This window comes from Gobio gobio, assembly GCF_949357685.1.
Source record: "Gobio gobio genome assembly, chromosome: 19".
NCBI classification, from domain to species: domain Eukaryota; kingdom Metazoa; phylum Chordata; class Actinopteri; order Cypriniformes; family Gobionidae; genus Gobio; species Gobio gobio.
The window spans coordinates 25,073,276-25,089,254 of record NC_137112.1 but is presented as its reverse complement, the minus strand read 5'-3'; the positions used below and the strand labels follow the sequence as shown (position 1 = coordinate 25,089,254).

The 15,979-nt window shown below is 39.1% G+C and overlaps 1 protein-coding gene across 1 annotated transcript; it reads right to left on the bottom strand.

The window, feature by feature from the left end:
• Positions 1-12,364: 12,364 nt before the first annotated feature.
• cUnh6orf120 (chromosome Un C6orf120 homolog) lies at positions 12,365-15,094 on the bottom strand. Its single transcript, XM_079844062.1, has 2 exons — positions 14,970-15,094; positions 12,365-13,493 (listed from the first exon to the last, which is right to left on the bottom strand). Exon 2 carries the CDS (start codon positions 13,452-13,454, stop codon positions 12,894-12,896), a length of 561 nt encoding a protein of 186 aa, XP_079700188.1. The 5' UTR covers positions 13,455-13,493; positions 14,970-15,094; the 3' UTR covers positions 12,365-12,893.
• Positions 15,095-15,979: the final 885 nt, after the last annotated feature.

Below are 15,979 nucleotides of genomic sequence, written 5' to 3'. Positions count from 1 at the left end.
GTTGGAATAAGTCATATTTTGTAGTTTTTGGGAAAAGACAAAAAACTTCAATACACAATATATGATATTTGTGAATCACTTCAGCCAAAAAGGCTTTGGCAATAAATGCCTGTTGGCACACATAGAAAGCTGCCTGTCAAATATGTAACATATAAGAATAAAGTGAGGCTCATTTCTAAACATCCTATTGTGAGTAAATTTCTCTTTATTAACAAAACTGAAATCAGTGTTAGCTAAATGAAACAAATGGCAGGTGAGTCAAACACTGATGAGGCATGCCCATCTCCTCACTTCTCCAGATTATCCCCTGTGGGTATGTAGATCTAGGTGGTCTGGATCTGGCCTTACTACTTAACATCCCACTTGTCAATGCTGCAGGGGAATATAAACTTCTGCTCTCTTCTGGCTGTACCACCAAGTTTTTGGGGTATGGGTAGTTTCTTGAGCACCTCTAGGGATGACTCCTTCATCGTTTTCTTTCAATGTAAAGATGGACTTTCCATCCACAGACTTCTTTCAACTTTGGCACAAATCACCCCAGACTCACAAGTTTGTAAAAACTAGCATGATCCAGCAGTTAAGAGCTAACATCATGTTAACTGTATAGACTCATTGTGTAGCCTGCTAAAGCACTAAAACATGTGTGAAATGTTTTCAAACTTGTCTATAATTGTTCAGACGCTACAATCAAAAAACCGTGATCAGAGAAATTTTACTTTGAGAGGGAAAAAATACCGTTTTTTGGGCTAAAATGTGCTAACCTCTCATGCCACATGTCTCCCTTCTTTAGAGGATGAGTAAAATTGATGGCTTTTCAAAATTATGTGGTCACATGACCAATTCCTTCTATGGTTTTCCAGAAACAAATGGGTGGAAGCAGGCCCATCGCAAGGGGGGTGCGAGGCCCTGTGCGAACGTGATGTGCCAGGCCCGGGGGTATAGCCTTTTAACTGGGGTCTACTCTGTTGCTATAGTGACGAACAATTTGTTGTTTATGTGGATATTTAAGAAAAAAAAATCGTATATTCAGTTTAACAGCAGGTTCAAGAAGTTAAACCGTGTAACTGAACTGGGCAGTGCGCACATTTTTACGCTAAAAATATGTTCTAAATTATGAAGGGGTCAAATGCGTTTGCAAAACGCCCAGAATCCACTTGAATTAGTTTGGACTGCTCTCTCACTGAATCATCAGAAGCCATTTCTCAGTCGGTACAATTATAAACAGACAGTATTGAGAGGACCAGCGCTGTTTTTCAGTATTTCCTCTGTGAAAATGAACAAAATGGATGTCTGACAATTTCGTTGCTTTTTGCAGTTTTCGGATTTAAAAAACGTTTAAAACGTCTCGAGATAGAGGCTTTAAGTTACCCATTCTGCGGATCCATTGCTCTCACTGATGCTCCGACAGGTGAGTAATAGTTAGGTTATGATTATTTAACTTTAATAGTGTTAAATAAAAAACCTTTTGTGCATACCGTCAGATGAAATGCAAGCGTCTGTGCTTTCTCCATCCATGCAATAAATGCACATGCTTGAATGAGCGCACATTTCTAGCGTATTTACTTGAACTTCGTAGGTAATATCTATGGTTTGACCCATGTCAGAGGCGGCCAAAAATCTGAAATTTGAATGGACTGGGAATAAAGCTCTATGAACTTGACGTGCGATGCCCCCTGACTGACATGTATGCGCATGAATCACCGTCACACGCACAGAGAAATGGGCTATTGCAAGTTACTGCATAATACATTTTTAACAAGCAGAATAATAAAGCATCACCATACACACTTTTAGCTATGTTTTTTTAAAACTATTATAGTATTTTGAAGGACAAAAACATGAACTTTAACTATTGGCTTTACATCATCAAGTCAGCTGTCGTCTTTACTTTTGCGCGAGGCCCTGTGCGGTCGCACGCTTGGCACAGCCCTTGCAACGGTACTGGGTGGAACTACTTCCCCCCTGGCACAAATCACCCCACTCTCCCCTACATCCCATAAACAAACGAAAAACCTAAAGCACTCACCGCCTGTTTCACCCATCATATTCGCCATCGACCTCCTCGTCCAATCTGGAATAAAAGCAATACAAAACACAAAACACAACACAACAAAACACAATACAATACAATACAATACAATAAACTCTCCTCAAAAATACTCCTCCCAGAAAAGAAAAAAAGAAAAGAAAAACAAAAAATTAATCAAACTCGAAAAGAAGAAAAGAACAACAATATAGCACTATCCTTAGAAATAATAAGAACTAAAACTCAAAAATATAACTCTGTGTAAAGGATATCTCCTGCGATGTTCTTCCAGAATAAAAGTCTTGTCTCAGGAATCGTCAAAACAGCTTCAAAATCTCAAAGTCAGCACAGAAAATATTCTGCAAAAGTTTGTGAATTCGCCTCGTCTCTCTCAACAACAGATCGAGATCGGTGTGCATGCACAAGAGTCTGAATTCATAACATGCGTCGCCATAGCAACTAAAACTCAAATCATTCATGAGCAGAGCACGTGACCGCGCATCGATCTGAACACATTTATTGAAGTTACAAACTTAATCTTTAATAAAAAAGTCTGAAAATGTTTCATTGACTCAGTTCAAAACTTTGATTCAGTGATTCCTCTGCATCATCATCACTCAGAAATGCTAGATATCTCTGCAATTAGACGTCCCCGTTTTCCGGAAATGTCCCCGTTTTACAGCTCGTTCAAAACAGCCCGCATATGGCATATACATGGGTTCTGCGGTTCTGCAGTTGGTTATTATTGCCCTCTTTGGCTAATGTACTTTCAAGATGGAGGGGCAACATGGCGACCACCGTTAGATCCCATTACCTTATGTATTTTCAATGGCATATTATAAACTTACGAGAATACTTTATTATTTGAAAGAAGTAAATATACATTAATGAGCACATATATTTTTGAAAGAACTAAGTGTTTTTAGCTAAGAATAGACTAAAAAAGTTACACAGTGTAGCTTTAACTCCACCCAGACGAGCGGTCATTTCTCCTACCTTCACCTGAAGTGATTTCTTTCTTCAACAGTACCGGGAAGGGAAGACCAAAAAGAGATGTCCACTAAAAAACATTTGAAAAAATCTAGTTTAAAAGGTTAGTTCACCCAAAAAATCTTCCGTTCATCTTCGGAAACACAAATTAAAAATGCTTTCTGTCCCTCCATTGACAGTTACGCAACAACCACCAAGTTCATAAAGCGATCATAAAACTAATCCATATGAATGGAGTGGTTTATTCCAAAATTGTCTGAAGAGACAAGATCATTTATATGAACAGATTTAATTTAGCACGCTAGATACGTACACACACATCAGATACGGCAAAGGGCAAGCATGTTTGCTTGAGGTACGAGAACCAATGAGGTTCATTCTCACGTGTTGCACAGGACGTTTGAGCTTCCGCAAGAAGTTTGTTCTCATGCGTCAAGAAGGTTCGATTGAGCGGTTTGATGATCAATGTTTATATGTGAATAAAAGCCTAAATTAAATCGGTTCATCATATAAAGCGATTGAGTCTCTTCAGAAAATTTTGACTAAACCGCTCATAGATCTTCATTTGTGTTCCGAAGATGAACGAAAGTCTTAGGGGTTTGGATGACATGAGATTATTTAGGGGTGAACTAACCCTTTAAAGGGTAACTAAACCCCTGCTCAGAGCTTAACTCCACCCACTGGCAATTTTCAAAAAATGCTGGAAAAGTGGGCAGAGCTCGGCGGACACAGAGGGGATGAACCGAGGGCGGGACTGAGCGGAGGGTGTGCACCTGAGACCCGCAGTGACGGATTGATTGACAGCTGTCTGACTCGCGAGTTGCAAAGATGGAGAATGACTGGAGTGACGCCAGCTTTGCAACAGAGCGGTCATTTCTCCTACCTTCACCTGAAGTGGAGGAGGGTGGATTGTCTGTAACAGACACAAACCCGGAGCCTTATCAATGCGAGCCGCTGCTCAAACTGTGTTAACTCCCGATGCCGACGATGCTAGTGAAGTAGCCGCGCAAGAGAACTGACCTAATCTATCTGCGTCCGCGGCAACCTGCGTGTCAGGGTTTGAAAGCGCATCTCATGTATGAAAATTATCTGTACACATGACGGGCGGCAATAATATCGCAAGAAAAGCCTGACGTGTACTGACAACTGCATTATTTAACCGTATTTTCTTCAATACAATGTTAAAGCAAGTGTCAAGTGAGTTTCATTCATAATGTTTCTACTTCATGTAACATGACAGTTCATACTGGAGTGAAGCCGTTCTCATCGTGTGATTGGGGGAAACATTTCTGAGGGCGTGGTGAGCTCGTGCCAGGGGCGCGGATAGTGAGCCGTTGGAGGTACCATCCTACGTCACGATGTACCACAACGTCCAATAGGAAAATTCAACTGCAGTAGCCACCGTTCAACCTTAAGAGGGCAGCACTTTGGCGGTTTTACACCATATTTTATAGAATTAAAACACTTTATACTCAAATGTCAAAACATTTACTCAAATCAATGAACAGCATTAATAAAGCCCAGTATTACAGATCATTAACTAAAAAAAGTTGGTTTAGGGTTTAGTTACCCTTTAACACGTTAATATATAACACAGACACATTTACCGTTTCAATAAAAGGACACAACATAATGCCACACTTAATGCTTTCAAAACAAATATACAATTACCATTTGAAGAATTCTCTCATCTGCGCAGAAAAAGCCCAAATGTGGCTGCTTCAGAGCTCCTTCTTAACTGCCTGACTGACTCGTCGTAAAACCAGGCCTCCGTGTGACTGGAGGCGGGAATGCACACTTTCATGAAGGCTGTGAACAAACCAAAATGAAATAAGCTAAAAGTATATATAAAAAATTGTAAACACTTCCCAAAAAAATATTTTAAACGTAAAATCACCTTCATCTAGGAAATCAAATAACGTTAGGCATGAGAAAAGTTCACATTCTTCTGTACATCTCAGCATCTAATGAACTTGAAGAGCTTCCTTAATCCTGACAAAAACGTGCAGTTAATCATTTATAAATGTGTTCATCACCATATTTAACTAAAAATGTTAACAAATATACTTAATATTTCATTTTAGAAAGAAAAGCAATCCAAGTTCCAACCCACCGTCTCAGTCGAATGAAGATAAAATGGCGACGTTGTCTGGAGAGGCAGCAGTCATCAAAGGGCGGAGTCAAAACTATTCGGCGCGGTTTTTTGCACTTTCAGTGTAAAAATCAATTTACACTATGTAGCACCCCCATAATTACACTGAAGAAGATTACGCTTTAACACTGAAGATTGTTAATTTAACTCTTTGGGAATTAATAACTTTTAACACTGCAATTTTTACACTGCTGATTTTACTGTGTATATATGTATAGAGTATGTATATATGTGAAATATACACTCACCTAAAGGATTATTAGGAACACCTGTTCAATTTCTCATTAATGCAATTATCTAATCAACCAATCACATGGCAGTTGCTTCAATGCATTTAGGGGTGTGGTCCTGGTCAAGACAATCTCCTGAACTCCAAACTGAATGTCAGAATGGGAAAGAAAGGTGATTTAAGCAATTTTGAGCGTGGCATGGTTGTTGGTCCCAGACGGGCCGGTCTGAGTATTTCACAATCTGCTCAGTTACTGGGATTTTCACGCACAACCATTTCTAGGGTTTACAAAGAATGGTGTGAAAAGGGAAAAACATCCAGTATGCAGCAGTCCTGTGGGCGAAAATGCCTTGTTGATGCTAGAGGTTGGAGGAGAATGGTCCGACTGATTCAAGCTGATAGAAGAGCAACTTTGACTGAAATAACCACTCGTTACAACCGAGGTATGCAGCAAAGCATTTGTGAAGCCACAACACGCACAACCTTGAGGCGGATGGGCTACAACAGCAGAAGACCCCACCGGGTACCACTCATCTCCACTACAAATAGAAAAAAGAGGCTACAATTTGCAACAATTTGACTGTTCTGAAGAGTCTTGATTTCTGTTGAGACATTCAGATGGTAGAGTCAGAATTTGGCGTAAACAGAATGAGAACATGGATCCATCATACCTTGTCACCACTGTGCAGGCTGGGGGTGGTGGTGTAATGGTGAGGGGGATGTTTTCTTGGCACACTTTAGGCCCCTTAGTGCCAATTGGGCATCGTTTAAATCCCACGGCCTACCTGAGCATTGTTTCTGACCATGTCCATCCCTTTATGACCACCATGTACCCATCCTCTGATGGCTACTTCCAGCAGGATCAAAGCTCGAATAATTTCAAATTGGTTTCTTGAACATGACATTGAGTTCACTGTACTAAAATGGCCCCCACAGTCACCAGGGGCCTCATTTATAAACGTTGCGTACGCACAAAAGAATGCATACGCCGCTCTCTACGCAATAATTGGTATTTATAAAAAGCAAACTTGACGGGAAAATGTGCGGTCCTTCACGCAAGCTCTGACCCAGGCGTACGCACAAAAACGGGTGAAATGAGAAATGGCGACACCGTCGGCAGATGGAAGAAACACGTGAAAGTGTGTGAAACTGTAGAACGTTGTGTAAAAGAAATGGCTATACTGCCTCTCATAAATAACATGAAGACTTCACAAAGCAAGTCTTACAATTAACAGCCTACACAAACACCCGTTTGATCGATCTGCAGTGTAAAACAAACGAAAATTACAACAGAAATGCAAATTAACACATATTAACAAAAAGAAAAGTGAAATATGTTCTGCAATAATATTGCCATGTTATACAATTCATTCTCATAAATATGGTAAACAGAAAGAAATAATGTAGCCTACAAAACTGATATTCTCGTCAATGTGTCCGTCTGGCGGAGCAGATATAGATGCAATTAGATCTCCATGCAATGGCCATTTACAGTTTTTCTCAGTCGCTTTGGTACATTTCTCGAATCATCCTCGACATTTGCAAAACAGCAAGTGCATTTCTCAAAACAATTCGAACAAAAAGCAAAACACCATGGATTACCTGCAAAAGCCAGTCTCTTGCTTAAAATCCTTAGTTCATCTCTCAAAAGTAAATATCTGTGTCAATGAACATGTCAGTGCCATCAGAATGACAAGGCCTTGTGTCATTGTGTATGAATAAGACAGTCAAATTGCTGTCATATTGTCAATATAACTGTACTCTGGAGGAATGTTCTGATGTAAATATGGCTAAAATTTTGATGACAATTATTTTAAATTGTAGGTTACATCTTAGTGTACGTGGGAGTTTGAATTCAAGAGACTGGACAAGATTCACATTTATGCTTTTACTGTTTGTACTGTAATTTGTTGACAGACCATGTCATTGCGATACAGAAAGGAAAAGACAGCACTGCATAGCACAAAGAAAAAAACCCCCAGAAAAACAAAAGTAGAAATGTGAACGTCTAACGGAAATGTATAGAAATATGCTTGACATTTTATGACAACTTGTTCAACCATTTTGCATGTAAAGACTTATGCTATGAACTAATGCCTAAATGTTGTGGGGGGTGAGACTATTCAACAGAGACCCATTATAATACATTTTGATCAACATGACATAAGCAACTGATAATGTAGGAAACAGCAGAGAATTGTACATAATCATTTGCATGGATGTACACAAGTATTTGCAACTTGTTCAAAGAAATGAGAAACTGCTTTTTTGATGTGCACAAGTGACACAATGATGTGAAGATTGAACAGGTAGCTTTGAGAATTTCAATTCTGATCTGAGAAATGTACCAAAGCGACTGAGAAAAACTGTAATCACAAAGTTCTACACATTAAGATTACTTAAAATGGGAGCATTGATTGGTCCTGTGTTCATAAGTGCAGATAGATAGATAGATAGATAGATAGATAGATAGATAGATAGATAGATAGATAGATAGATAGATAGATAGATAGATAGATAGATAGATAGATAGATAGATAGATAGATAGATAGATAGATAGATAGATAGATAGATAGACCCTTTCCCCCACCCGTGGCAGACACACTCTGGCGACGGAGCGCTAGACGCTTTTTTGCCTCGACTTTGATGTCCGACCATTTCTTTTTTATTTCGGCCATGGTCCGAGGTTGTGAGGCTACAGCATTTATGGCGTCTGCAACCTTTTGCCACTCAAGTGCCTTTTTGGCATTAGTAATGCCCACACTGTGCCCTCCAAACAAAATTGTTCTCCTCTTTTCCACCTCGCCAACGATAACTTCTACTTCACATTGAGTGAAGTTACGTTTTTTTAATTTCCTCTCTGTGTTTGCCATGATTTCGCAAATTATGAATATTAACTTGTGGGCGTTTCACGGACTATTTATGGGCAACTATGGGCGTGACATGAAGCCGCAAAAGCTGCGCTACATTTAGAATTGATTGTGATTTATTAAGGGAAAACTGCGTAGGATGTGCGTGCGCACGGTTTTATAAATCCGAATATTTCTGTGCGTACGCACGTCCTATGTTTCATCCGTACGCCACTTCTGACGCAAATCCTACGCAAAGTTTTATAAATGAGGCCCCAGGCCACCTTCTTCCATTGCTGTTGGCGCTTTCGGTGGTGGACAGGGGTCAGCATGGGCACCCTGACTGGTCTGCGGCTATGCAGTCCCATACACAACAAACTGAGATGCACTGTCTGACACCTTTCTAACCAGCATTAACTTCTTGAGCAATTTAAGCTACAGTAGCTCGTCTGTTTGATTCGACCACACGGGCCAGCCTTCACTCCCCACGTGCATCAATGAGTCTTGGCCCCCCGTGATCCTGTTGCCGGTTCACCTCTGTTCCTTCCTTGGACCACTTTTGATAGATACTGACCACTGCAGACCTGGGGCCTCATTTATAAAACTTTGCGTAGGATTTGCGGCAGAAGTGGCGTACGGATGAAACATAGGACGTGCGCACGCACAGAAATATTCGGATTTATAAAACCGTGCGCACGCACATCCTACGCAGTTTTCCCTTAATAAATCACAATCAATTCTAAATGTAGCGCAGCTTTTGCGGCTTCATGTCACGCCCATAGTTGCCCATAAATAGTCCGTGAAACGCCCACAAGTTAATATTCATCGATTGTGAAATCATTGCAAACACAGAGAGGAAATAAAAAAAAAGTAACTTCACTAAATTTGAAGTAGAAGTTATCGTTGGCGAGGTGGAAAAGAGGAGAAAAATTTTGTTTTGGAGGGCACAGTGTGGGCATGGCAGTATTGCCTTTTCTTTTACACAACGGTCTGCAGTTTCACACACTTTCACGTGTTTCTTCCATCTGCCGACAGTGTCGCCATTTCTCATTTCACCCGTTTTTGTGCGTACGCCTGGGTCAGAGCTTGCGTGAAGGACCGCACATTTTCCCGTCAAGTTTGCTTTTTATAAATACCAATTATTGCGTAGAGAGCGGCGTACGCCTTCTTTTGTGCGTACGCAACGTTTATAAATGAGGCCCCTGGTCTGATGAATCACGCTTTCTTTTACATAATGTGGATGGCTGGGTGCGTGTGTGTTGCTTACTTGGGGAACACGTGGCACCAGGATGCACTATGGGAAGAAGGCAAGACGGCGGAGGCAGTGTGATGCTTTGGGCAATGTTTTGCTGGGAAACCTTGGGTCCTGCCAAACATGTGGATGTTACTTTGACACGTACCACCCACCTAAGAATTGTTGCAGACTATGTACACCCTTTCATGGAAACGGTATTTCCTGGTGGCTGTGGCCTCTTTTAGCAGGATAATGCAGCCTGCCACAAAGCAAAAATGGTTCAGGAATTGTTTGAAGAGCACGAGTTTGAGGTGTTGAGTTGGCCTCCAAATTCCGAAGATCTCAATCCAATCGAGCATCTGTGGGATGTGCTGAACAAACAACTCTGATCCATGGAGGCCCCACCTCAAAACTTACAAGACTTAAAGGATCTGCTGCTTACATCTTGGTGCCAGATACCACAGCACACCTTCAGGGGTCCAGTGGAGTCCATGCCTCAGCAGGTCAGTGCTGTTTTGGTGGCAAAAGGGGGACCAACATAGCCTGACATGCCAGACCCACATCAAGATGTTGGGTCTGGGAACTCACTGTTGGCAGGGCTCAATCCGAGGGGCGGGATAAACGGTTATCGTTCATATTCCCTCTGCACGCAATAGGATAGCGCTACAACCAACCAGAGCATCGAAGAAGGTGAAGCGGAGCTAGTTGACAGATACTAGACTAAACTTTCACCGTATCCGGTCAGCAAAACTTCGAACACATCTTCCTTTCTTAAGAATGACTTCAGTGCCGTTCTTTGTTCTTTTCTCAAAGAAAAGCTTAACTCCAAGTCTTCCAGAGTCGCGGCCAAAGCCTATTCGAAAGGCCGCTGTTCGCCAGTTTCTTTGTTTACGAGTAGCACGCGGAACCGCGTATACTCTGCCGTCATTATGTGAAGCCCACTACCCTGGCTGCAAATTAGATTTGCTGCCGCTAGGGTGCGTCTAGATGTCTAGGCTAGGACCAACACAATATTAGGTCATAATGTTATGCCTGATCGGTGTGTGTATATATATATATATATATATATATATACACACACACACACACACACACACACACACACACACACACACACACACACACACACACACACACACACACACACACACACACACACACACACACACACACACACACACACACACACACACACACACACACACACACACACACACACACACACACATATATATATATCACATTCTAAAATAATATAATTACTGTATTTTGTGTCTAAAACAATAATATAGTTATAATAATGTAGTAATAAATTAGTTATGTTGATGTGACTTATTCAGAGACAGCTGTAAGTATTCATGAAATATCATAGCATATTAACAGTGACCAAACAGTAACATTACCGTTTTTTCTAGCTCTCTCTTGGTATTTTTGTAATGAAAGTCCCACCTTGTTATTTGCACACACACAAAAAAAAAAAAATAAATAAACAATATATTAAGCGCTTTGAGTGAGTGCCTAGAAAAGCGCTATATAAATGTAATTAATTATATATATATATATATATACACACACACACATATATATCACATTCTAAAATAATATACTTACTGTATGTTGTGTCTAAACAATAATATAGTTATAATAATGTAGTTATAAATGAGTTATGTTGATGTGACTTATTCAGAGACAGCTGTAAGTATTCATGCAATATCCTCCTGGGACCCAGAAAAAAAAAGTTTTTTGAATTTAGTATTTTTTTATGTCATTACATTGTTTAGAGCATAAGAAACAAATGGAAAAAAAAACATTTTTGAAAAATGATATTTTATTCATATGTTATGATATGTCCTCTGTAGTTGACACCAGGACTGAGTTGTTAAAAAAATTAAATGACATGAAATTGCATGTATAGGCAAAAACAATGGGATTTATTTTTAATTCATCAATCAATTTTTAGGTTTCAGGGTTTTTTTTAAACAAACTTTATTTAAAGATGATTCTGAACTATGTTATGAAAGCTATAATGAAATGCATTCATATACCATTTTACTTTATGAAATATGTGGGTAAAATGACAATACTTGGATTTTCCCATTCAATACAATGTATCTATTCACTGCATCTAATTTGCATATTAATGTGTTCTTGGTGCAACATGTAATGAAAAAAGAAGTGTAATAATGGGAGGAAAAATTGGCAACATTTTCAAAATAATATCTAATATTTCATAGGAATATTGATACGTAATTTCTTTCCCTGTTCACTTGTTATGTCTCCAAAATGCCTGATAAACATGATTTAAATCCTGGTGTCCACTATAGTGGTCATTTATGAAATCAATGCCCTGTTCTGTAACAGAAAGTCATATTTTGATTAGAAACCCCATAACATTTTCCTGAGATGTTGATTTATAACAAACCATTTGAAAATTAATCAGATTTAAATTATAATTAAAAAATATGATCATATTTCCATAAGAGTGCTCAACATTAATGTCAGCCATTTTTAAAGACCAAGAAGAAGTTGTTGTCCTGGTGAAACCTCCAAACATTTGGTATCCCTGCAAAGCCCCGAATGTGCTCTTTACTGGACATCCAGACTGTGACATGTATGATGTCAGAGAAATTCACTAAAATATAATGTCCACTACAGTGGACAAAAGTCTATTCTTGGGTCCCAGGAGGATATCATAGCATATTAACAGTGACCAAACAGTAACATTACCGTTTTTTCTAGCGCTCTCTTGGTATTTTTAAAATGAAAGTCCCACCTTGTTATTTGCAAACACACAAAAATAAAAATAAATACATAAATAATTTATATATATATAACACAAAAGCTGAACACAATCCTAAGTAATGTTAGACACAGAGAATCTTTCAAAAATAAGTGATTATTTTATTTGTATCTTACAACTACAGGTGCAGAAGATTCTTTGCTGTTTATTAACAGACTCTTCTTCACAATAGGCACAGCCGTACAACCTTCATCACAAGGTGATTTGTGTGATTGCATAGTGCAGTTTAAAACCTAGAATTTACATCCCAAGGTCAGTAAAAGACAAATAAACGCGCCAGATTTTCAACTCAATCAATAAAATGTCAGAAGAGAACCAATCAGGTCAAAAGAGAGAACCTTGTGTTTAACATATCAAGTGCAACCAGTGTTGATATGCAAACTATAAATTTGTTAGTCAAATTAGATGACATTAAGAAAAATATGGCAGAAATGAAAATATCCCTCATAAAGTGATGGTGATGCCACACTATAGTTAAAGAAACTTTTAGACAAAGAATTTCTAATACTTTGTCAAAACTCTGGCCAAAAACAAAAATCTGTTTAAATTTTCTAAATAGAAAGATTATTTCATTGTGGTAAATGTACTATTTTGGCAGCTGGCACATCAAAATCAGAACAAAATTTCAAGTATGATCTTAAGAATCCCAATTAGAATAGTCCACAGGATGGATTCCTCCTCTTCCATCACATCCTCAGGGCCCTGAGAGTGTTGAGACTGACCAGGAGTCTCATCTGAAGGATAAGAGTTCTTCTCAATTTTATCTTCTGTCAATGTTGTCTGGTCGTAAAACACCTTCATCTCAAACTCACTCTCCATGTTGGAGGGATGTCCATAGATCCCGATTCCAACAGGCCTAACAAAATCCCCCGGGACGACCACCACATCCTGGCCACAGGTGGTAGACTGGAGCTTGTAGGAATCAAAGTTTGGCCGCAGCGTCTTGTCAGAGACGTAGAGATCCGCATCCCCTTTAAGGCTTTGCATGTGCAGGATAATGCGTCCTTCGTGGTTGAGACGCAGATAGCTGTAGTTCCCCGCCCCTATGTGGCCTTGCACGACATGGAGCAGGACCCATTCATCTGGCACAGAATGCTCCTCTGAAAGCTGCAGAGAGCCCAGGGCCCGGGATAGGGCCGCCAACACCAACAAACCACCCCAGCACAGCGCCATGGTCACTGCTGCCAGACCCCAGCTACATCTGTAACCTGCCTGCAATCAAAAAATATATATTATTTCAGTATCATCAGGGCACAGCAAAAAAAAAAACCTCTCATATTTCAGCTATTGGATTGGATCATATCATAAAAGTGGATAAAAGGATTCTGAAATCAGATTAGAACACTTAATCCAATCTGGATTTTGATCTAGATCAAACCTTCAGTGCGTGTTGTTCAAAACTTTTGAATAGGATTGGGATAGGCTACTTTTGATCTCAAAACTAAATCTAGATTATCATTATCCCACCAAGAAGGCCAGATTTCAGGAACAGAATTTAATAAAACTTTAAAATTTGTCAACTAATTCAGCATTTGTATCATGTAGTGCATACACACACACACACACACGTATATATTGCACTTGATTAAACCAGTCCTGATCTGTGTGTGCAGTGCTTAATACATTGCTACACTACTGACAATGGTCCTTTTACAAAATTTCACTAAAATATTGCTAACGTGGCCGCACCTTTATTGCATGTATATTTGATTGTTTTAATTTTTTGTAGTAGGTCAGATGAGGGACCTGAAATTGAAAGGTGGTGATTGTATTGGGGTTTTTTTTAGCTGTTTTCTGTCTCTTCAAATAAAAACACAAAGTGACCCAATGTTAATTATTATATCTGTTGTTCTTTACATTGTGATACAGTCTCATTTAGAGCGTCGTTAATCTGGATTTGGTCATACTGAAAAGTTTGTTATCGGGATAAGGTTGTTTTGAATGTTGTTTTGAAAAGCCAGCAAAAATTAAATGGATTACCTGATCCTGGATAGCAGAAAAAAAAGATTAGATGAAACTTTTTGAACAACTGGGCCCTGAGTCTGATATGAGACTACTGTGAGTGATGCGTCTCCAGTGACATATGACCAAGAGTCTCTCCCTTAAACCTAGCATAATGGTGAAACGACACCATTTGACTCACGTGATATATCTGGACTGACAGCATGAGATTAAAAATATCTCTCTCGCTATTTTTAAGCAGCCACACACACACACACACACACACACACACGGCCATGGTCGTACTGTCAGTCATGCCAGAGAAAATTGCTTCAAGACCACATATTCAAATGAATCAAAATCCGAAAATGTATTTCAGGGCGTATGAAGTAGATCGCTCATATAAATATATATATATATAGCCTATAGTTTTTGTTGCATAAATAAACGAAAGTAAAAACAGTGATTAAAAGATGCCATTTAGACGTATATTTGTAAAATTGACAGCCAACCAGAGAGCTTCAGAAGACCCGTTTTTTTAAATATGCATTCTAAATGATTTGCACAATGTTATTTACTATTAACCGTTTCTAAATTAAAACGCCATTTAATTCCTAAAAACCTGCACAAAAGACTAAGACAGCTATTCAGCTAGCTGGCTAACAGACCAGTTGTTGTTATGAAACTGAAACAAAATAACTATTCGTAGTTCTTTGATATGTTCACAGACATATTATTTTGAGTTACCGGTGCATTGTCAAAAATAATCCATTGGGAAGGAGAGTCGGCGTCCTTATGTTTAGAATTTTCTGTTACAGGTGTTGAGTTGACTACTGGACGTTCTGGGACGCGGGGATGCCATTATAAAGCGCAACAGCGCCCTCTGTAGGACAGGAGGACAGCAGATCAGGACTGACCTTTTACGGTCTATGGGACTGACTGACATTAATGGCAGAAAATCAAAAATAAGGTGGCAAACAATAGAAAAAGTATTGCAGTATAATATAATACAACAATAAAAAAAACTGAATAAAGTAAAATAACTATCAGTAAGATATCAATGAGTATAAAACTACCGGCAGAGCTGAGTAGATTACTTACAAATCGTAATCCGTTACTGATTCCAATTTACAAGATAAAAATAATATTTTTATATGAATAATCATAATCTGTAACATTCCAAGGACATAGCAATGCATGGATATATTCATTATTTATTCATATTGTGCATTCAACTAACTGTAATCTAAAAGTATCTTTTTTAACAGATGTGACCACATAAATATGTGTATGTAAGGTTAAAGCTATGCATGGTCATATTCAGTATTTTTAGCACTATAGCAGTTGGCTTGTATTCCTACTTTGCTCAATGACAATAAATTGAATTGATCGATTGATTGACTAAATTACTTGTTATGATTTGTGTGTGTGTGTGTGTGTGTGTGTGTGTGTGTGTGTGAAAAGTAAACTGTAACTGTCTGATTATGAGAATTGGAAATTTTTTGCATTGTTGACGGCAATAAAATCACTGACTAGCCCCTATAAATGATGACAATACCTTCAGCCAACTCCTTCACCACTAACGGAACGAGCTGGAAAATCAAACTTTTCCCGGGACACAACATCATGGCCTCCAACAAAACTCAGCGAAGATTATTCCTGCTCTGGCTTTAACTTCTGGATATTCGGTAGCGGTGCCACAACTTTCTCCGCCGCCATTACTACAACTCAAACTAGCGCACGACATCAACGTCATC

What these genes read in the sequence shown, in the direction of transcription:
- cUnh6orf120 (XM_079844062.1), bottom strand. Translation starts at nt 13,454, where the DNA reads ATGGCGCTGTGCTGGGGTGGTTTGTTGGTGTTGGCGGCCCTATCCCGG.